The sequence below is a fragment of the Fistularia commersonii genome, chromosome 8, assembly GCF_037954325.1.
Source record: "Fistularia commersonii isolate RoL2024-O1a breed Wild chromosome 8, RoL_Fcom_v1.0, whole genome shotgun sequence".
NCBI classification, from domain to species: Eukaryota; Metazoa; Chordata; class Actinopteri; order Syngnathiformes; family Fistulariidae; genus Fistularia; species Fistularia commersonii.
This window is the reverse complement of record NC_141291.1, coordinates 6,229,254-6,250,993: the sequence shown is the minus strand read 5'-3', so window position 1 is coordinate 6,250,993 and position 21,740 is coordinate 6,229,254. Positions and strand designations below refer to the sequence as shown.

Below are 21,740 nucleotides of genomic sequence, written 5' to 3'. Positions count from 1 at the left end.
GGGCATGAATAAATGAGATAGTGAGGTCGCTGTCGCACAGATGCACCTCTGGCTGTCCGTCCAGACTGCTGTTATGCAGTCTGATGGCCATGTATCACCCAAGTATAATGAAAAAAAAACATGAAAATTAAAAAACGTTGTAAAGGGAGTTTCCTGAAAGGGAGTTCAAATGGGCCAATCAGGGTTGACTGACCGTTTGGACCAGCGGTAGCACATCTTGCTGTGACCGCAGCAGTTCATCCCAGGGATGCGGTGGCCGCCAGATCGCTTCAGCACCATTCCCTCCCTAGGGGAAGCAGCACCGGGATTTATCGGGGGAAAGCAGAGGGCGTGTCAGACGTTAGTCCTCCAAGGAAGACCAAAGCAGTTATGCTTAGAGACTGAAATATCCTTACAAGCCTTTTGGTCCCAGGTCGTGGATGAAGGACAGCTGGCTCACGTCGATGAACTCCATCTGAAAGAGATGGAGCTCGCTGTGACTTAACGCACAATTAAAATGAATAAATCAGTATTTCCAAGTTCCTGGTTTATTTTGCATGAAATCTGATAGGACATTTAATCATTTTGTAAATAATATCTACTACTAGTATTAATACTACCTTGAACCCACAGAGCAGTACAAGGTACTATGGGTTAGAAGCCAATTAGACTATAGTAGCTTTCGGACAGAAAAGTTTTTAGAACTGTCCGGCTTGAATTTCGTTCAAGGGACTCTCCTCCTCCAGGGGAACCTTTTAGTTATGTATTTGCACAGGCAGTGAGGGGTGGGACTGGAAGAACTCCTGCCGTTAGTTAACTCCGTTCGTATTTTGGCCAAAATGTTTATCTGAGTCTCGCTGGTTCAGTCCATAGTGGTTACTGGTCAGCTTAAAAATGGCACTCTTGCAGTCTGCCAGAAGCATATGGTAATGAGCGTTGCTTAAGAGTTCCACCAATCACCAAGCACCTACAGCATGAGTTCCTATGGATCCTCGGAATAGCCTCAAAATAGAATGTGAAATAGTTCTGGGAACTGGGGTGCGTGGTCTCTGGTTCCTACATTGTCTGAACACACAAAGAAACAGCTGAGTTCCTGTCAAGGTTCTGGGAACTGGAAAAAGTTCCTGCACTGGTTCTACAGAGCAATGACACTGATTCATCAACTATGGAGAAACCATGAAACCAACACCCTGGATGACAACCCAAAGGAACTTTAATCCAAATAGAATAAAAGGGGGGATTGGTGGCACTGGCTCCACAAACAGAGCAACTTTTATCCCAAAGCTGCATCCATTCGTCTTTACACCACAGCGGTTGAATCTGGACGGCAAACCTCAACTTTCAGTGTCGGTGTGGAAATGGGAACCAGATGCTGCCATCTTCGTCCCAGCGGTGAAGTTTACAGCGGTGCAACAGTCGTTGCCGTGCTAATGTGGAGTTGCATCCCCAGGCTACTTCCTGGTTTTAGGTCCCCAAGTGCTACTACAATCTATAGCTTAACAGTTGCTGCCAGGTGAGGCATCACACTGCCTATTCATAGAATTGAACTGAAACCGAAATAACCCGATCACACCTGGACAACAGGATCATTCTGAAGTATTTATCTGACATGGCTGCTTGTAGTTTGCCCCAAGTTCCTTCTGATATCAAAGACCCGCAGCACCCTGCATCATTTTTACATTCAGCACATCCTATCTGATCCTTCCTATCTGGACATGAAGTCACAGGTATTTTTGTTGGCTTTTTTTTCCCCCCAAAAAAGAGATTCTACCTTTCCTTCACTTCATTCCAAGCTCATCAGACAGTGCTGGGATAATAAAATAAAAGCCCTATGGGCATCAAATGCCATCTTTGGGATGTTAAACTTTCACACCGTCTGAACCTTTTGCATTAAGTCGAACCTTTTCAGGAGCAAGGTAATGTCTTCATGCATTCGGACAGCATGGGAACCACAGACCTCAGTTCTTGGTTTATGTAAGCTCCTATTCCGATGCAGGGTCTTTTTACAGCTCCATGGGAACGATGTGACGTAGGTGCTTGGTGATTGGTAGAACTCATAAGCAACGCTCATTATCACTTCTTATTGGAGAGCCATTTTTACAAACCATTGTGGTCATACGTCAACTGGTATCTTGCAATAAAATGGACAGAACCTGTGAGAAATGGGCCGCCGAAGATGTCCGAGCTCTTCTGCCCTGCTGCACCATAGAGGGTGCCGAAATGAGGTTGGCGATAGCACACGGTGGGGTTTTTAATGCTGTCACAACTTCGCTCTCTATATTTTCCTGGTCATCTTCTTCTTTGTAGTGCTTTGTTTCTGAGTGTGGCGCCTAAGGTACATGTCGCAGATGCATCCCTACCTTCGTCCCTAACGGCGTGTGACAATGAAAAGCTAAAAAGGTTTCCCTGGAGGAGGGTAGTTCCTGGAATCCAGTTCCCGGACAGTTGGTAGAACTAGTCCAGTCCAAATGTGGCTATTGATGCTCTGAGCGTTTCATTAATGAGACGTTCTCCACTTTGTTCCTTTTGTAAGAAGTTGGTAAATAATAGCAACTCCTGAACCAGACTGCAAGTAGCATTGGCTTCAGTCAAATATGAACAGTAAAAGCATCTCTCCCTGTTGTTCATTCTGAACCCCCCTGTTCTCACCGTGGCATGGTAGTTCCTGTACATGGACATCTTCAGCAGGTTGTTCAGGTAGTCTTCCAGCTGTTTCTATAACATGGAGCAGAGATAACATAAGCTGGGTTAGGTCATAGGGCAGGGCTCTAGGTTACGGGAGTCTGCAGCAGCAGGTCACCTTGCGGCTGGAAACTTGCTCCTCCCTTACAAGCTCATCCCCTCCACTGCGGGGAAGGTCGGGCATCTGCCTGGCCTCATTCCGAGTCCCTGACTGACGCTTAATTGTGTGGCTGCAGATGGGAAGACGAACCATGACAGGGGCCGTGAACATACAAGATATAAGAGTTGCTCGCAGAACAGTCTTTTGGGGGGTGTTTTTACATTCTAGAGGGTGATTAAGCTTTAGATGCGCGTTTGTTGTTTGCTCACCTACGCGTGGGCAGCGGCAGCCTCATGAAGGTCTTGTAGGTCCTCAGCTCCCGGTGAAGTTCTAGGAAGTGCTTCTCCTTCCTCTTCACCATCCAGGTGAACTCTCCGTGTTTGAGCTCCATCCGGAATACTGCCGGCATTGACTGAAACACACCAATGCCCCAGTAAGAGGGATTCACCCATTTTGGAAAACATGCTACATTTGACTGAGAATACCAACCATTAGTGGCATTTTTGAGAACTCTTAGCATTTCCAACTAAATTAAGGTGCGCTAAGCTATGGACCACTGGTTGGGCACTGTATTCTGGGGCTTTGTGGCTCGGGGGGTTAGAGCAGCTCTCATTCCTGGGTAGATTCCTGGGATTCCTACATTATCGCTAGCCTGTTGAAGTGTTTTTGAGCAGCATTGAACCCCTAACTGCTCCCAAAGTGCTACTCACGCAGCTGCCTACTGTTCATGGTTCATCCAGGATGGCTGAAATGCAGTGGTTGACTTTCACTGATGTTGTGTTGTATGTATAACTCAATGTCGACAAAAACATGTGTTTCCTGAAATAATCGCAAATGGCAAGGGGGGAATTCACCTTGTTGACGCTCCTCTGCTGGCTGACATTGAAACGGTCCTGAGCGGAGGTGAAGCGCTCCACCTCTAGGATCCTGACGGTGATGGGGGAGGACAGGAAGACCTTAGACCCAGCCTCTTTGAAGCCCACTGTGTTGTAGACGGCCATGAAGGACAAACGCTCCGCTGGGGAAGAAAACTAAATCTCTTAGTACACATCAGATCCTGTGCATGACCAGCCGCCACAGGACGACAGCGCCCTCTTACCTGGAGTGCCGCCGTCGGTGGTGTCGTACTCGCCGTCACCCAGGTCGAGCTCCCGGGTGTCCAGCTTCTCCATGATGCCGGTCATGTCATTGGCTACCAGCTGTAGGGTGCTGGAGGTTGGCTCGGTCTGCCGCAGCATGGCTAGCACTGGGTGGGGAGCCCCGGGCTCACCTGCAGACACGGGGAGGAGGGCGGCGTCAATGCCTCTATCCAGAAATCCAAACAAACCCTTGCCCAGCAACAGGTTTGGTCCAGATAATCAATAACACTTCCACTTCCTTTTTGGCTGCATCACCGCAATGAACCATCTGCCTCCATCTAATCTTCTCCTCTGCATCCTCCTCTCTCAGGCCAACTAACTTCATGTCCTATTTGACTTTGTCCAGAAATCTCTTTATTCTTCCTCTCGGCCTCCTGCCTGGCAACTCGAACCTCAGTATCCTACCCAGACATTTCTTGCATGTGCAAACCATCTCAGTGTGACTTTATCTCCAGAACATCTTCTGATAACACATTCCCGATCCTATCCATCCTCCTCACTTCCAGAGAACCTTATCATCTTCATCTCTGCTACCTCCAGCTCCACTTCTGGTCTTTTCCTCAGAGTCTCGGAAACAGAGTTACACGCTTCTGCTCAGCCTCCCTCTGGTCTTCTCTGTGCTAAATGTATGTTCTTCAAAAACTTGGATCAAATTTAATCCTCTGATCATCCAAGTCTTTTTTCCTCCCTCCCATCACATCGGTCAACATCAAACGGTATGTTTCCAAGATCTTCTTGCCTCAAAACCCCGAAAACCTTGTTGGTTTGAAAAGTGAACGTCTAAAGAAAAGACCTCTGTGGTGCTGAGACGTCTGCTCTCCCTTCCCTCCGTCGGACGCCAAGACCCGCAACCACGGCCGCCACGGTGGATTCAAAGTTTCGTCCAAAGCAAAACTTCTAAAGCGAAAAACTAAAGAGCCTAAAAAACACCTGGGAGTCATCAGTAAATTATCACATTTTATACTCTTAAATATATTAGCTTCAGTAGGATGTCATTTCAAAACTCCGTGACTGTGCATTTTGCTTGGCCGCAACCTGTCTATGAAGGGATTTAAAAAAAAAAAGAATACCGACCTCCAGAACAGGGTCTGGGAATTTTTTTTGAACCAACATTTGTAAAGAAATTTGTATTGCGTATTGAGGGTGTGCCCACAAGAAGGCCCCCCTTCCTTGGGGGGACAGGATGGACCTCTCAGCTTCACGTGAGTTTCTACAGAGCCACGATTGAGAACGTCCTCCACCTCCCAGATCTAGATTCACAACAAGCAAGAAGACCCTTATCACACCCACCTGGGAAATGGGCAGTTAGCTCCTCTTCCTTACAGGAAAAGGTACAAACAGTTAAGTCAGCTTTCCACATAAACCTATCGTCCCACACAGACACACACACACACACTCACACACACACACACACTCGCCACGTCCCAAACTCTGTGAACCAAGACCCACGATTCAAAACGGATTCTTGCTACAGTTCTACTTATGTATTTATGCTATTGTTTTACATCTATTCATAGTGTTGTCTATTTTTGTTGGTTTGTCTATTGCAGCGTGTTGACAGTTATTTAACCTTATTTTTAAACTGCGTGCTTTCCAAAGCTGAGAGCTACAGATCAGAATTTCTTTATGCATAAGGACTACAAAGATTCTTGATGTTATTTTTAGTATTCTCGCTCCTTTTATCGCACAGGTAAAAAATGCAATTTTCATAAGATGGTCTCGCTATCACGGCTTGTACAAGAGCAACATCCAAAACCAAAGGAATTCAAAAGTACAGATGCGCAGCCTAACTTTGTAAACTGAGCGTGATGGTTATATGGATGCACTGATTATAGAGGAACGCGCTTGTTTTCGAAGGATCGGATGCGGCTGAATCTGTAAAATTACAGTTTTACATCCCCAGGGAGGAAACTGGCTGAGAAAACCAAAACTTAGGAGGCCTGGAGACAGTGGGGGCTCCCACTCATTGGGGTGCTGCAGGAGGAGAGCCAGGATCAGAAAGGGAAAACAAGAGCTCGGAGATTCAGTTCTGACCTTGAAAGTCAGACAGTATATTCGAAGGTGAGTGTGTGTGTGTGTGTGTGTGTGAGCGTGCATTTGCATGTGTGCCCAGTGAGCACTCACAGTAATTGAGTACAGTACGAACAGCAGACTGGATCACTCGCCAGCCGGGTGGCAGACCGTTGAGTCCTCACACACACACACACGCACACACACACACACACACACACACACACACACACACACACACACACACACACACACACACACACACACACACACACAATAGGGCAGTTTTAAAACAAAACCACTTCTCTGTAATATTCTCTACTTTTTTGCATCGATTGTGTGCAGCAGCGTGAACCACAAGGTGAAAGACAGCTAAGATCAGCTGCTATCTTCTTTAATTAGGTCTGTGTGTGTGTGTGTGTGTAGCTCCCAAGGGCTATTAATTTTGAGTTCCACTTTTTGAAGGTGGGATGTTGCAGCATTTGCACCATTGCCCTTTTTCCTATTGGCCTCTTCAGTGACTGAATGTTTACCCAGGTGGAGAAAATGGGAGAGTGCTGTAGCTGTCCCAAAAAAATAAAACATAAAAAAAAATTAAAAACGGAGACGCTGACTTAAAAAAAAAAAAAAAAAGTTTTGACAAATGTCATCCCTGCCAAGGAGTCAGGAGAGAAAAAAAACATGTTTTTTACAAGGAATACAGGAATACTGTCCCTTTAGGAAAAATAGGGTAAATACATTTGACACGCACGCCATCCTACCTGCAGAAAATTTAAATCTGCTAAGTACGTGATGTAGCATTACAGTTGAACACGCTGTGAAAGCGTTTTTTATTTTTTGCTAACATTTAATACCAATCCTGAAGCCACCGGAGCTCCCAGCCTATCACATCATGGTATGAACTCACAGCAAGTGTCAAAGTATCCTTTATAACCCAATGTGAGATTTATTAGTTTTTTTCCAGCATCAAAACCTAATATCTACCTGTGAAAAGCTTTTTCCCTTTCCAGAGTTGAATTTTTGGAATTTCCTGCGGCACGCGAAGGGATTTGACGATCATATGTTTCACGATGATGATATTATTTGACAACTCTTTGTTTTATCTTCACAACTTATCAGGCCAAAAACCAAAAACAGATGATCTTGAAAGTGGGAGCGCGGGCTGCCATGCGCAAAAAGTTGTCACGAGGACAGCTGATATCTGTATAAGTACAATATATAACAGTAATAATGGTAATAATGGTTGCTTCTGGTGTTTTACTGCTTGAAAGGCTAAATAAGTAACTGAACTGATGCATTAATTATTAATATCAACAAGTGAAGAAGCAGCAGCTGCAACGGTGAGATTTAGCAGACAGTCGCAGGTGACCTGGAAACTGGAGAGCCGCTACAGGACACTGGGATGACACAACAAGTTGGGGAATTTCTGCTTTTATGCACACACACACACACACAGACATGAATGTCGGCATGCACTGACCTGAGCCGTCGGAGGTCGAGAGCTTTCCATCTTTGTTACGTCCTCATCTCTGTCACTTCTCTAAAATGTTCCTGTCACAAAACTACAAACTGACACACGCTCACATATGCAGACCCAGACACGCCCACACAGCCACATGCGTATACACACACACGCTCACGCGACTCCTGGTTGACGGTCTAGCGGATTGAGTGCAGGAGCGACGTGGGGACAGAGGAGGGAAGAGGCGGTTGAATGGGAGGCGCTACTGTGCAGAGGGGCAGTGAGTTGCTCATAGAAAGCCAATCCCAGCTGTGTGTGTGAGAGTGTGTGGGCCACCTGTGCGTTGGTCAAACTCATGAGAAGGGGCAATAGGAAGCTGCCAAAGGTTTCATGTTGCTTATGACATCTGTATTCCTTTGCATTTAGTTCTTTTGGGTCGTTCAATAGATGAATTTACCCCCTCTTGTGGCTTAATTGTGTACTGCAGCTAGAAAGGCCAAGTGAAAACATTTGATTTTCAGAGGCTGATTGGGTACAAAGCTCGCCTGCGGGCCCGTTTATACACATCGATCATGTTGCTGAGAAATCATCTGCAGAGAAGGACGTTTTATCATTGACCAAAAATAACAAAAAACAATTTCTGAGCAACTCTGTCAGATCATCTGTTTCCAGGAGTCACAGCCCCCGGCACTCAAAATGATCCCCAGACCGCTGTGCACAGTTTCACGTCGACAGTGATGAAGTGCAAGCAGATGAAGAGCTGTGTTTTTTCAGTTTACTGAAACCGACTTAAAATAACGTACGCCTTTGCAATTACAAGACGTACCACTGGGAGTGTAAATCACAGGTTTCTGACATGAATAGATATTTCAGTGATTTGTAACAAAAGCAATTTTGGCCATGATACCGTTAGAATTGATTCAAAAGCTGCTAGCATGACGAAAGTCATGCATTACGCTGAATGGGTTTTAAACTTCAATTATTGAATGCTGCTATAAAAAAGGGAAATGATAAAAAAAAACAGACCTTTGCTCAGAAAACATCTGCATTAACAATCCATTCAGACTCTGCTGCCCAACTAATGTGATGTCTCAACACAACAGCTAGCAAGATGTTGACGTTACCAGCTAAGTATGCTAAGTGCTCTGTAGCCATATTAAGTACAAATGGATGAACATCCCAGCAGAGGAAAAACATCCTGGACAGTGATATCCAAAGGAAAGTTAGTTAAAACCTGGCTTAGCCACCTCAGTTGGCAAAAACCGGGACCGGCTAACAACCTCCTAAAATGCTAATCAACCGTGACAGAATGGTACTCCTGGAAATGTTAGTAGTTGCTAAACAACTACGCCTTGAAGTGGTTAGCATACGGTCAGATAACATTGACATAGCTTGTTTAGCTGGACATATGCTAACTTGTAATAGACGAGCTAGCTTTGTGCTAACCAATTAATCAGGTGATCATGACCTTAATGAAGTCAGCTCAGTTTAACGGTGCATGGTTATTCGTCCCAGTGGGGGGGTATCACCGTTGTAGCTCTGAGAAGATTTAGTTAGCATAAATCCAGAGTTAGAAGAAAAATATGAGGAGCCCTTGTTCAAGGTTATCAACTAAATCTAATAAAAACAAACAAAAAAAAAATTGGGAGGTCAATGCGTTTTAAAATAAAAGGCACTAAAATGAAAACCCCATTCACATACATCATTGGTGATTATTGATCACCTTATCACCTGACCTAGCCATATGTATCTTTTTTTTCAATGATATTTAAAGCCGTTGTCGCATTTTACGAACACAGTTCACAAATGAACCAATGGATGACGCGTAGAAGGAAACACAATTCTGGTTGAAAAGAAGAAAGAAATTCTGAAATAGACGCCATGACGGCGTCAGGTCAGCAACACTCCACCCGCCCCATCAGGTGGAGTGCATGACTGAGTGGGTATTGTCTGTGGAAACAGGCTGAACCAGTGTGGACTGAATGGAAGAGCTGCTTGGCTCGCTGCCTGGAGACGCGCAGGGCGACATGAGTCATTGTTGACATACCAGACCAGGACCGAGGCATTTGGATTCCCACCCACGAGTGACGGCCACAAGCAACACGCACACGAACTCAAGGGCATGTACAAGCTCATAGGAGACTAGATAAAATTGGAAGAGGAGCGACGATTCGGCTTAAATTGCACATTTTCCCTATGAGGTTCTGCGGGTGTTTAATTATGAATCAGTCTTTCCGCCACCTGGCTGAGGAGTTGCCGCGCTTACGTGACGCCAAACACACCATCGCTCAGGTCGGAGGGACGCGCGATCCGGGTCATCTTCCTCCGTGGAGATCCACGGAGGAAGATTTTGCAAATGTTCACTAATTGTCCTTCTAAACATGAAGGGTTGATCGTTGAAAATCATTACTTTTTTGAAGAGCTGATTTCAAATGATCCCTGCCCATAAAACGTTGAATGAATGTGTTTTACATTACAGTTAAAACTCTAAATACACTTTTCAGACACACATCCTACACCTCCACATTTCTCACAGAAGTATCTCCGATCGCAGACTTCTCTCGACCATGTGAAATACTTTACCGTCCGGAGGAAATATGTCAGACCCTTGTGATGTTGATTTGCTAAAAGTCGATTGCACCATCTTCAAAATGTCCTCCTACAACAACGAATCAACCGAGTTGGTCCCCACCAATTCCTGCTGTTCCGATCACCTTCTTAATTAATATTTTGGGGCAGTCCTATCACAGTTCTGCAATATTTTCTGTCCAGCTTCTCCTTTACTGTTTCTCAGTTCTTGCTCATTTTCAAGCAGGATGAGGCCGATGTTTGAAGGTATTGTCACGTCTTTGGTACGGCCCCTTGGTTTTGACACGAGCCCTTTCAAAACGTCTTTTTGCGAAAGAACTTACTGGCAGAAGGAAAAAAGAAGGCTGACACATTTCAAGTTAGGACTTGGTTGAAATGGGGAAATGGTGAAAGGGTTCAGGGCCCCAGGTGGGACAAAAGGGGATTGGATATCTGCTGGACGATGTGTGCACTCTGCCACCCAGTGGCCATGTGTTGCACTTCAGCTTATTACTGCAGAGTCATTTAATCATGCTTCCAGCTGTGCTTGAAAAATATTATAGCTTTGTCTTTTCAAAATAAAAGCCCCACATTTGACACGGATGGGCAGAGGATCAGTACAAGATTTGTTTATCAAGAAATCATTGCAGTAAACTGATATTTCCCCATTGTGGGCCGATTTAGGCATTTTCCATTTCATTGTATTCTAATTATCATCCAGTTTATGTTGCATGTTGATTTAATTTTCATTAAACAAAATAAACTTTTCATATTCATTAAGATTTTTAGCATCTTTATGCTATTTTATGTCAAGTGTGCTTTGTTTATGATGTAATTTTTTTTAGTCATAAATATTTATTATATAATACATATTCAATTTCTAAAAAAAATATGTTAACCAACCTATTCTGCAACCACTTAGAAATAAAAATAGGTCTTGATAGTTTTAGTTTCATCTTGTTTTTTATTGTTTCATTGTATAAATGTATGAATATGGATGTAACAATAATCAATACAAAAAGAAATAGAAAATTAAGATTTGCCGTCACGGAGAGAGAAAAAGTCATAATTTGATTCTTCCAGTATGTAAAAATATTTTTAAAAAAAACATGGGAATGTGCTGCGGGAGATGGAACAATGCATGTTTTAAAGGGAACCTAGGCATAAATATGCTTTAATATTTGTCTCATACTAGAATGTGTTGTTAACAAAACATGAACGATGCTATTTCTTTAAAAATCCCTGTCAAAATCTTCTTGTTGTGGCAACTGGACTTGATTTTCTTCACTTGAAGACATCTCACCCTTCACCTGAGAGGCTTCTTCAGTTCTAATGGCCAGAGGGGAGTTTCCGGATATACAGTAACTGCCAGGGTTGGGGCGGGTCTGGCTCACGATGCCCTGTTATGCAAATGGTAGAGTTGATAGGCGGAAACTAGGTCAAAGGGGGTTGTTGTGCTAGTGGGGGGGTGTTGTAAGGTGGGGACAAAGGTGCAACTTTTGGGGATTCATCTCGATTAATGATCTGAATAAGTGAAGCCAAACGTCACAAGAGTGAGCAAGAAAGGAATGAAACCTGTTGGGTCACATGGACTGAGGCGCAGGTGGAAGTTCTGGTAGTGGATCTTTAAGGGTTGTTTGGAGGGTGCAGATGGGCCTGGTCCGTGTGTGCTCTTTTGTCTTGGTATTGATCCCAGTGCGGCATTTTATGTGGGTCCCCTCCTCTGTTCAGACAGTTTTTCCGTTTTTGACATAGATGGCTACTTTGACTCCTCTATCAAACCACCAGCCATTCTATTACTAGCGCAATGCTAGTTTGATGACATATACAGGCTGCGTTATGTTAACATTTGCTTTCCAGTGGTGTTAACTTTCTCTCGTATGGCAAGATTACATGGTGATAATGCTAAATTGTGCTGCTTTTGGGTGCAATTTCCAGCCCGAGGGAAACAAAGGGACTGATGCTAGTCAACACGGCTTTTCAAGGGACAAGAAGAGAAGAAAAATGTGGGAAATTGCACACACCTTCTGCGTTTGTGTTCTCCTCGCTTCTATCCAGATAATGCTGAAAGTTGCTGCTAGTTTTGAACGGAGGCTAAAGCCGAATGCCGCGCTGACAGTTTTCTTTCAGAAGCAGACAAAAGGTCCTTGGGTAATGAGTGCAGTTCGCTTGAAGAAACACCACAGGCAAGAGACGCTGGCTGTTCTCCTGCAAGGATGTCAACAACCCGTTACTGCAGAAGTAGCATCTGATGATGAAAGACCAAGTGCCAGCGCGGTCACGAAGGAAGCTGATGAGTTACCCGGTCAGTCAGCACAGCGCTGTGTTAGTCTACAGTCAACAGCCGGTCACAAAAACAGAGGTGGTTACAACAGACGCTCTCTCTCTGTTAGCATAGCAAGGCACACTAGTGACTATTGCACTCTTTCCTCTTCGAGTCTTTGTCTTCATTTTGAAGCTCATTTTGACTTCTGTCTTCATTATTTCCCTCCTCACTCATGTCTCTCTCGGGTTCAAATGGGAAGGGTTGCAAAGATTACATGATTTATGCTCCGTAGGGTAAAATGAACAGGACTGTGCGCAGCACAAACTAATATGGGTAATTGGGGATCCCATTAGCAGAGAATAGGTGACTGTGAAAAAAATAGTATCAAACTGTATCCAAAGCACTGAAGGTTAATGTCAATTATTTTTCCATCTTGAGGTCTGGTCTGCTACCAACCAACTGTTGCTTTCACCACTCTGACCGATTCAAATGAGCTCTGATGGAAATCCTTTACAAAAACATCCTGTTTCACAAGGCCGACTAAAAGTCGCTGCGGGCCGATGAATGCAGAGAGGATTAAAAAAAAAATAAAGACAGAATCACCTCCGTCCGTACGTGTCTGAGTCTGACACTGAGCGTTATGTCTTGAGGTCAGATTGTTGTTTTCCACCTCCCGACTCATGAGCGCTGCTCTGTTCAGCCACAACGGGCTGCCTTTCATTCAATAGGCATCTCCAGAATTCCCACTGCGCCATGACAAGAGACAGATGCTCCGCTTGTCTTGAATCAAGTTAACACTTGGCACTTTAAAAAGTATTTTAAAAACTCCAAAAAAAAAAAAAAAAAATCAAAAAGGGCAATCAAAAAACAAAAAAGGAGATAATCTGCAGAATCTGACCAAAGGTTGAGTGACAGTGACTGACAGATGGGATGAAAACTGTGATGGATCACATTCGGGGGTAAAAAAAAAAGGGGCAAACAAAATCCTGACAGAAACATGTGACCTTTCGGTAACAAGATCAACTCAGTAACCCAGGGGCACTGCTGTCACCTCCTGTTAACACACTCCAATCACAAATTAACCCCGACTGCTACTCTGCAACACACACACACACACACACACACACACACACACACACACACACACACACACGCATGCACACACTCGCACACACACACACACACACACACACACACACTTTTCAGAACCAAGGGGGAACGTTCATTTACTGTGTTTATTCTCAGTTGCCATTGAGCAAGAAGTTTGTCAGTCAATCCCTGGGCCACTTATAGGTACATACAGTAGAACAAGTAGAATTTTTCCCTATGATCCGTTCTCCAGCACCAAAAAACATATTGCGCTCTTTCAAAACTTAATTATGACTGTGTTTCTAATGTTCTTTCTCTTCTTGCCAGCACTTGTGCTTGTGTCCTTCACTAAATCAGCAGAAGTAAAGCCGTCTTGCGTTTGAGCCCCTTGCTAATGCTAGCAAGCTGTCTGTCATTAACAATCACTTTTCTACTTTTTCTAAGATTAGACATGGTCACCCCTTTAGCTACATCAGCCGTCTTTAGCACATCTTTGGTCTTCAGAATTTTACAGATGGTTGACTGAGCCATGTTGTAGTTTTTGGAAAGATCTGTGACATGAACGCCGCTCTCGGGTTTAGCAACTATCTCAACTATATCAGATTGACTGTAATTGTTAACTTCTTCTAAACACCACTAGCACTAGACATTTTTTGGAAGCCATAATGAGGGCCAACTTACTGAAAATAGTAAAAAGAAAAAAAAGGGCATAATAACAGGAGGACACAACAATGAACAATGTACACAACGCAGAGTAGCACACTAGACTACTGCTCCAGTACAACGCCAAAACGCTGAAAGCCTATGAGTTTGTTTGTTTGTTTGTTTGTTTGTTTGGTTGTGTGTTTGTACATGGAAGCTCATTTGGAAATCAATTCAGAATTTGATTGAAAACTAATTCGTAGGCGGAGGCGGATTCGTAGGCGTAGGCCATTCCCCCTCTTATTCATATGATTCCGCTTTTGGTTTCCATGCTTTTGGATCATGGGAAAGAGTCAGAGAAGCTGGAGGAAGCCTGTGAGGAGGAGAACATGGAGACTCTGCACACAAAGGGAATCAAACCAACAACCTCATGTCTGTGAGGCGGAGGCATTAACCACTGCACCACTATCCTAGCCCAGGGACAAATACTGTGCATTTAAATGTCAGAGCAGTACCGCGCCCTGGCTCCGTGCACGGCGGCCACATAAATGGTTTCACCTTTCAGGAAATACCGGAAAACAAGAAATCAAATCAACTGCCGCAAAAGCTGTGCAGGTGTGTCATCACTTCTGTGGGAGCAGCTGCTCCGACCAAACCGGCAACCTCAATTATCGGCAGGGTGGAGGATGTTGCCATGGCAACGGTTGTTAAATATTAGTTTCTCGGCTAACGAGGATTCTCATAACTGATTAACAGTCGTACCGTTCGCCCACAGGAGATCCCGAGGAATATCGATTGGCCAGAAGCTGAAAAAATTCCAGCCCGAAGTTTTTGCTGCATTATTTCTGGCTCTGACAATTCTTTACTTGTTCATTCGAGTTTGTTTTTTTTTTTTTGAACCAAAAAGGTCTTTCGAGGGTGTTAGAAATTGCCACAAAAATTAGCGGAAATGCAGAAACTGACTTTGAAAAGAAAGAAAAAATATCAGATATTCTTGGACACGTGGTGCATTCACTGTCACACCACTATGTAAAATTTTAAACTGTTCAGTGCCGTTGTCGGTATTTGTGTCCTATTGAGGCCTTCCTTCTGCGCACACTGACCCTTAAACTCCGAGTGTTTGTGTGTTTATTCAAAAGTCTGCACACCCACAAAGTCAATTGTGCACGCCCTTGCTTTAGAGCCTTCACGTGCGCGGCTGCACTGAAACTGAGCGCTAAACGACGCCCCGTGTCCGGATGGGAGAGTCAACGTTACGCCATTGACCTTACGCCAACAACAAGGCGTCACCTGCGGAGCAGGTCTTTCTGAAAAGATAACACTCTCAGGAATGCCGGGGCTAGTTGCCGGGGGCGACCAATGACTGTCCTCTCATCGCAACCGCGTGAGATAATTAAATTCTTAAAATCCGCGAGACGTCACTGACCTGCTAAGCAAGTGTAAAAAAAGCACAACTGTATATGATAAGAAAATGCTTTGCACTCTTCCTCCACATTCCGCGCGTCTCCTAACAACTAAAAGTGCTGAGTCGTGCCGTTGGACTTTCAGTAACTATCGAGAAAAGAGCTGTGGGGGAGATTAAATATAAGACCATTAAAACATCTGATCTAGACCAGTCGCAACAGCTGGCTATATAACGTCGGCGGGATCAGAGGGGCGAGGTCAAAACAAACGGCGTTGCATTAATGAAGGCTCCAGGACAGCCCGAGGCAAAGTACTTCTATTGACCTCGCAAACCAACACAACCCCAGCAGGAGAAACGGTCAAGATCCGTTTAAGTGAAAAAAACAGATGGATATATCATCACCATAAACATCACCACACTTCCAGACAGGTGATTTACTGATGTTGGCTCGATTCTGGGAAAACTGCAAGTGCGACAGGTTCACAAATATCAGGGACGCCCTGATCGGTTTCCACGTTTAAACGACAGCGATCTAATTTAATGGTAATAAGCTCAGCTTGTTCGTATCACTGGCGACGCATGAAGCGCGGGCGTTTGCTATCTCTATGAGATAAATGACACGATTTGTTTTTTTCACCCTTTTTGGGGCAGGAAGTTCGACTCTGCGGGTTCCCGAGGGGGCGGCCGTCCTGCCACCATGCTACATTTCGTGAAATAAAAGCATCACTGTCAGCTATTAGCAGTGGCAGTTGCTCAGTTTGAAAGAGCGTGGTACACACCTGCTCAACATTGCTTTTGAGCTAGATAAATGAAATCTGACTTAACCTCTGTTTGGAGTCTGTTTTTACCTTAGCGCTAGGAAACCCGAGGACAAACCAGCGGCGTGGAGGGTCCGCACCCTTGACTGGTCCCGCTCCCGTCTCCTTGTGTTTTCAACCTTTGGATAAAAAAGGAAGAGAAAAAAAAAATGTTTTGGGTACCAACAGATGCAGTTTTCGGACATTGTTTTTCCGCTTAATCTGAGGAGTGGCGTTGCTGTTTTTTAGTGCATACTGATATTTTTTTGAGTTCCTCCTCAAATGATCATCTCTTCACCAGCACGAGTCATTTTCTAATTTTACTCCACGATGATATATTTCCGGTGAACATCAGCGGATCAGATCAAGTCCGGTAAGCGGGGGTGTTGTGGTGTGCACGGGAGGGCGCACCATCACCGCCACCTCTTCACCATAAAAGGATGCTCTGGTCTATGAGCACGAAGGCAGATACAAGGTCCATAACCACCGGGGCTTGCAAGTGCATACAGGTCCCTACGCACGCCACGTCACACGAACATAGGACCGATCCATGCGCTCTGAATGGCTGTAGCTCAAGAAAACAAATGTCCAACACAGAAAGTCACATTTCCGTGAACATTAATCCAGGGAGCCAAAGGCAATTACTGGTGCGGCGCAATTTTGTATAAATAAATCAAAGGTTGCAATAAAAAGAAACAGAAAAATGTTTTTGTTTCTGTGATTGTTCTCATCTGTGTAAATAGTTGAGTTATAGTCTAATGAAAATACATGTTAGGAATCTGAGTTAACCCTCACTTTGTTGGGGTATCTGTGTATTTTCAGTCATTATTCAATAGGCCTTAATAGGATGGAACAGTATTGATAATGGAAGAAAGTCAATTATTTAGAAAGTTTTTTTTTTTTTTAGCTTTTGATTCATTTTAAAAGTTTGATTTTCCTTGTCACCTTCAGCAGGGGAAGGAGGAAGTGCTTCGCGTTATAGTGCAATCAAGCCAATGACGCCCAAAAAAAAAAGGAAGAGCGTCGCGGGAACGCGCATTCCGCTGACACGCATGGGCTGCGGGGACGCGCCCGCTACAGGTCGGACCCATTCTGATCCGCTCGGGCTCGCGCTGAACCCCCCGAGCTGACGCACGCGCCTGATGCTGTGCGGGAACCCCGCAATGGAAGGATGCTCGTCCCACGCGCACACGCACACGCACGCACGCACACACACACACACACACACACACATGAACACCACCGCCGCCGCAATCACGCGGTAACTTTAACCCTAATTATCACCAATTAATGGACGTGCGGGACGGTGCGTACGGTGGCAAACTTCCCGGGAACCGCGAGTCGCTCGGTCCCGCACGCACGGGCGAAGACATGCGGGGAAACGCGCGGTGACATGAGCGCACCACGGTCCTTACCTCCCGATGCGGACGCACGAGACCAACAGCTGGCGGATGGGAGCGCGAGACGCTGAGCAGGCAGCTCGGTAACACGCGCGAGTATCATTTCCGGTTCCTTCAAAATAAAACCGACGGTGAAGAACGTTTGTTTTCATTTTTATTATTATTATTATTATTATTTTCATTATTATTATTATTAGTAGTAGTAGTAGTAGTAGTGGTAGTAGTAGTAGTCGTAGTAGTAGTGGTTGGTGATTTTTTTTTTAAAGCCTCTTATATTAAAAAAATAATAATGATTCTTGAAGTTATTTTGAAATTCATTTGAAAAAAAGTGTGGAGTTTTGCTGAAAAAAAAAGTGTTGAAATCCAAAATTAGTCTGTTAAAAAGATCTTGTTGGAACGAAAGTTACCAATTCCAAATGTCTTTTATTTTTTTAGAAAATGATGGGCTCTTTTTTTTAAAAAAAAAAAAAAAAAAGCTTGAAAATAAAAGTTTTGAACATAATTTGTTTTATTTGGTGAATTTTCTCTTTCTTCCATTCTTTCTTTTTTGTCAAATTTTCATAACATTAAAAATAGTTTCAATTGTTTGCATTCAGTTTTGAAATTCAGTGCGTTCACCACAGATCACCACATTGCAAACGCATCGTGAAATTCTTTAAGATTTGAAGGCAGTATTGACCATTGTAAATCACAAGTTTTGACAGACTTTTGATTTGATTGAACAATTTCAGGGTCCCCAAAGGAACCTGTCGGGGGCCTTGTCTGTTGTAAGAATAAGAATAAGATATACTTTATCGATTCCGATAGGGGAAATTCTTTTGCCACAGCAGCACAACAGTGATAGTATCAAGAAATAAGCGATTAAATATGAATAAGCAAGACAATTAAAAGACAGCAAAAGGCATACACAATTAATAGACAGCAGAGTGAACATGAACAAGGATAAGAATAGACAACAGAATGTTAAAAAAAAAACCAGCATGGGTGAGAATAGACAACCAAAATGACAACAACAAGGATAAGAACAGAAACAGAGTGACAACAACAAAAAAACAAACATGATGCGAGTGGAGTGACACCAACGAGGATTAAAAAATGAGAATTTTGTTTGCCCCTTTTTGTTTCCATTTGCAAGTTTTGTGTGCGAACAAAATGTGAATATCCACAACTACATTGATAAAGCAGAAGTATACATCTTCAAGCCTCCCTTACAGATGCTTGTTTGTGCTCAGACTTCCCCAGAGACCAGAACACTTGCACTAAAAGGGATTCAATCAGGCATTAATGGAAAAAAAAAGATTTACGGACGTAGTGAGAGAGAATATGAAGATAGTTGGTGTGAGAGAGGAGGATACAGAGAACAAGCTTTGATGGAGAAGGTTGATTTGTTGTGGCGACCCGAGAAAGGAAAAGCCGAAAGGAGAAGAAGAAGAAGATTAATGGATTAAAATGATATTTTAATCTCTTGTAAATCAGTTGATGTTTACCCTTTCTTTAGAAGCAGGATTTTATTCAAAATCATCCATCCAAAAATAAAGTAATCTTTTAGCGCCGAAGTTGCACTGAAACACACATTTCAGTAATAAGTAATATAATCAGATATCACATTTTTGGAAACCTCTCGACGCATTGCTGATCCAAACCGTCTCCTCGGAGGTTATTAGAGCAGATATGTGACGGTTGTGATTATTCCCCACCACCTTCGCACGCCCCTAAATGCCACATTCTGATAATTTGCTGCTTATTGCTGATAACACCCTAAAACCAAAATAGCTCAGAGCAGTTTCACCGGCGGTGCAAAAGGGCCACAAATAATGCAATGGGGAACATAGATTGTTGTACTACGACACATTTTGGAGCCCGGTGTCATATAACTGCCGCAGTACATTTATCCAACAAGTACTTTATGCTGCTTTTTTACTTCCTTGTAAAGGTGTTTGCATTTGAAGGCAGAAGTAAGTTTGCAAGAGAAGTTCTCGGGGTCCCCAAGTGTATCTCTTCTTAATTTACTGCTGTTGAGGCATGTGAACATGGGATTTGTAATCACGTTTAATTTAATTTGAAGCAGGTACCCTGGGTCGGTGCCCCTGCATTGGAAATTGATGCGTTCAGGTTCTTTGGAGAACTGCAACAAATGACTGACAAATCAGTCATTTGCCCAGGATTTGGATGTTTTTCTTTTTTTTTCCAGAGTTAAGATTGTAATGGAAACTTACTCACAGAAATATCCAAGCAATGCTGTCTGTTTTAATGTCACCTACATCCACTCTGTATGCATCCACCACCAACGGAAACCTGACAGGTAAACAGGTTAGGTATATATATATATGAGTGTGTGTGTGTGTGAGTAAATAGCATACATTCCAGAGAAGCAAAGCATACCCGATCCTGCCTTGAAAAGGACAGCTGATTCAAACAAGACTTTTTCATTGCATCATTTTGTTTGACCAAGTTGCACTCCTCTATCGTGAATAGCCACAATTGGAAGTCTGAATTAAATTTTCTTTTTTTTTATTGTTTCTTGGAGTACTTGAGCCCTAGATAATGTAATTTGTTCAAATATACGTACCCCCGCAAACAACATGGGTAGTTCCAGGATTTTGTTTTTCATAAGTTTTTGCAGCATGAATTATGATCAAGTGGATTCAAAGTCAAATATTTATTATAGTTCAATGAGAAAAAGAAGTGGATTTCATTTATTTATTTATTTTTTCAAGGCAACACAACCTCCGGCACATAGCTGAACACCTTCTTCAGCAGCAAATACCTTAAATTATTCAAATTATATTTGCAAAAAAAATCAAGAGAACGACATGCTTCAACCGTGTCGTCCTTTTTGAGTAATATTTCCTCCCTAAATATATATATATATATATATATATATACTGCTCAAAAAAATAAAGGGAACACTTGAACAACACAATGTAGCTCCAAGTCAATCACACTTCTGTGAAATCATAGTGTCCACTCAGGAAGCAACACAGATTCATTTTGACTTGTTTTAAGGACATTACATCAAAGTTGGATCAGCCTGGAGTTTGTTTTTACACTTTAATTTTGAGTGTGATTCTTATCCAGACCTCCATGGGTTGATACAATTGATTTCCATTGATCATTTTTGTGTGATTTTGTTGTCAGCACATTCAACTGTGTAAAGAGCAAAGTATTTCATAAGAATATTTCATTCAGGTAGATCTAGGATGTGTTTTTTAAGTGTTCCCTTTATTTTTCTGAGCAGTGTATATATATATGTATACACACACATATACATATATATATATATATATATATATAGTGTATACATCCATCCATCCATCTTCTGCCACTTATCCTGCACACACACCTGTCATCGTGTAGGGTCAAACCTGGACCGGTCGCTACTTATATGCAGTGCCACATATACAGACAGACGATTCACTCACTTCCTTACTCTGGGAAATTTTTTCCAATTTTTTCCAATTAACCTGCTGCATGTTTTTGGACTGTGGGAGGAAACCTGGAGGAAACCCATGCAGATACAAGGGAATATGCATACTCCCCCTGTCAGAATATGAACCAGGATCCTTCGCGCTGTGAGGCCAAAGCTAACCGCTGCACCACTGTGCCGAAGTACAGCCATGTCGCTGCCGTCAACAAGTATACAAATGCCAACATCAACACTGACACGATAATCATGCGCACAAGCTAATTCATTATTTCAAACAGAAATGTGGAAATGAAAATAAGCGTACTACTATTAGTATCTGTGTCATGTATATACAGACCTGTTATCTTGCATAAAATACTTGTACAGAGGAGAAATGGTGAATGAATAGGTAGAAGGATGCTGAGGTTGTAACTGCCAGGCAGCAGTCCTGAAGGAGGACCCAGGACGAGATTTATGAGCGGAGTGAAAGAGGACATGAAGTAAACTGGTGTGGGAGAGGGGGATGCAGAGGAGAAGGTGAGAAGGAGGCGGATGATTTGCTGTGGCGACCCCTGAAGGGAGCAGCAGAAAGGGAAAGAAGATTGGATATGCAGAACTGAGCTATAAAAGTTATGAACAGTTTCTGTCTTTTTAAGGCTAGTGAGTGAATAAGCTTGACAGCTCCTATGTGTCGCTGCATGTGTGCATCTGACTCAAAAGAAACATATTCTTCCTCCATTTATTCATTCCCTATACTTTGGATTAGCATTAATATGTATTTAAGGATGGTTGAAT

General features: G+C 43.3%; 1 protein-coding gene across 4 annotated transcripts in view; it reads right to left on the bottom strand.

Annotated features, from left to right (window-relative positions):
- Positions 1 to 19,813, bottom strand: part of pld1b (phospholipase D1b) — a 39,705-nt gene extending 19,892 nt beyond the window's left edge. The window contains exons 1-9 of one of the 4 annotated variants that reach the window (XM_086150736.1): positions 19,760 to 19,813; positions 16,191 to 16,279; positions 3,861 to 4,031; positions 3,616 to 3,779; positions 3,031 to 3,173; positions 2,780 to 2,891; positions 2,629 to 2,694; positions 396 to 454; positions 194 to 286 (exon numbers count right to left, since the gene is read on the bottom strand). In XM_086150736.1, coding sequence (XP_086006862.1) covers positions 194 to 286; positions 396 to 454; positions 2,629 to 2,694; positions 2,780 to 2,891; positions 3,031 to 3,173; positions 3,616 to 3,779; positions 3,861 to 3,999 — 776 coding nt within the window. In that variant the 5' untranslated portion in view covers positions 4,000 to 4,031; positions 16,191 to 16,279; positions 19,760 to 19,813. Of the gene's footprint in view, positions 1 to 193; positions 287 to 395; positions 455 to 2,628; positions 2,695 to 2,779; positions 2,892 to 3,030; positions 3,174 to 3,615; positions 3,793 to 3,860; positions 4,032 to 7,390; positions 7,511 to 16,190; positions 16,280 to 17,554; positions 17,576 to 19,759 lie in introns of those variants that run through there. The other 3 variants (XM_086150735.1, XM_086150737.1, XM_086150738.1) reach the window with 3 other exon arrangements.
- Positions 19,814 to 21,740: the final 1,927 nt, after the last annotated feature.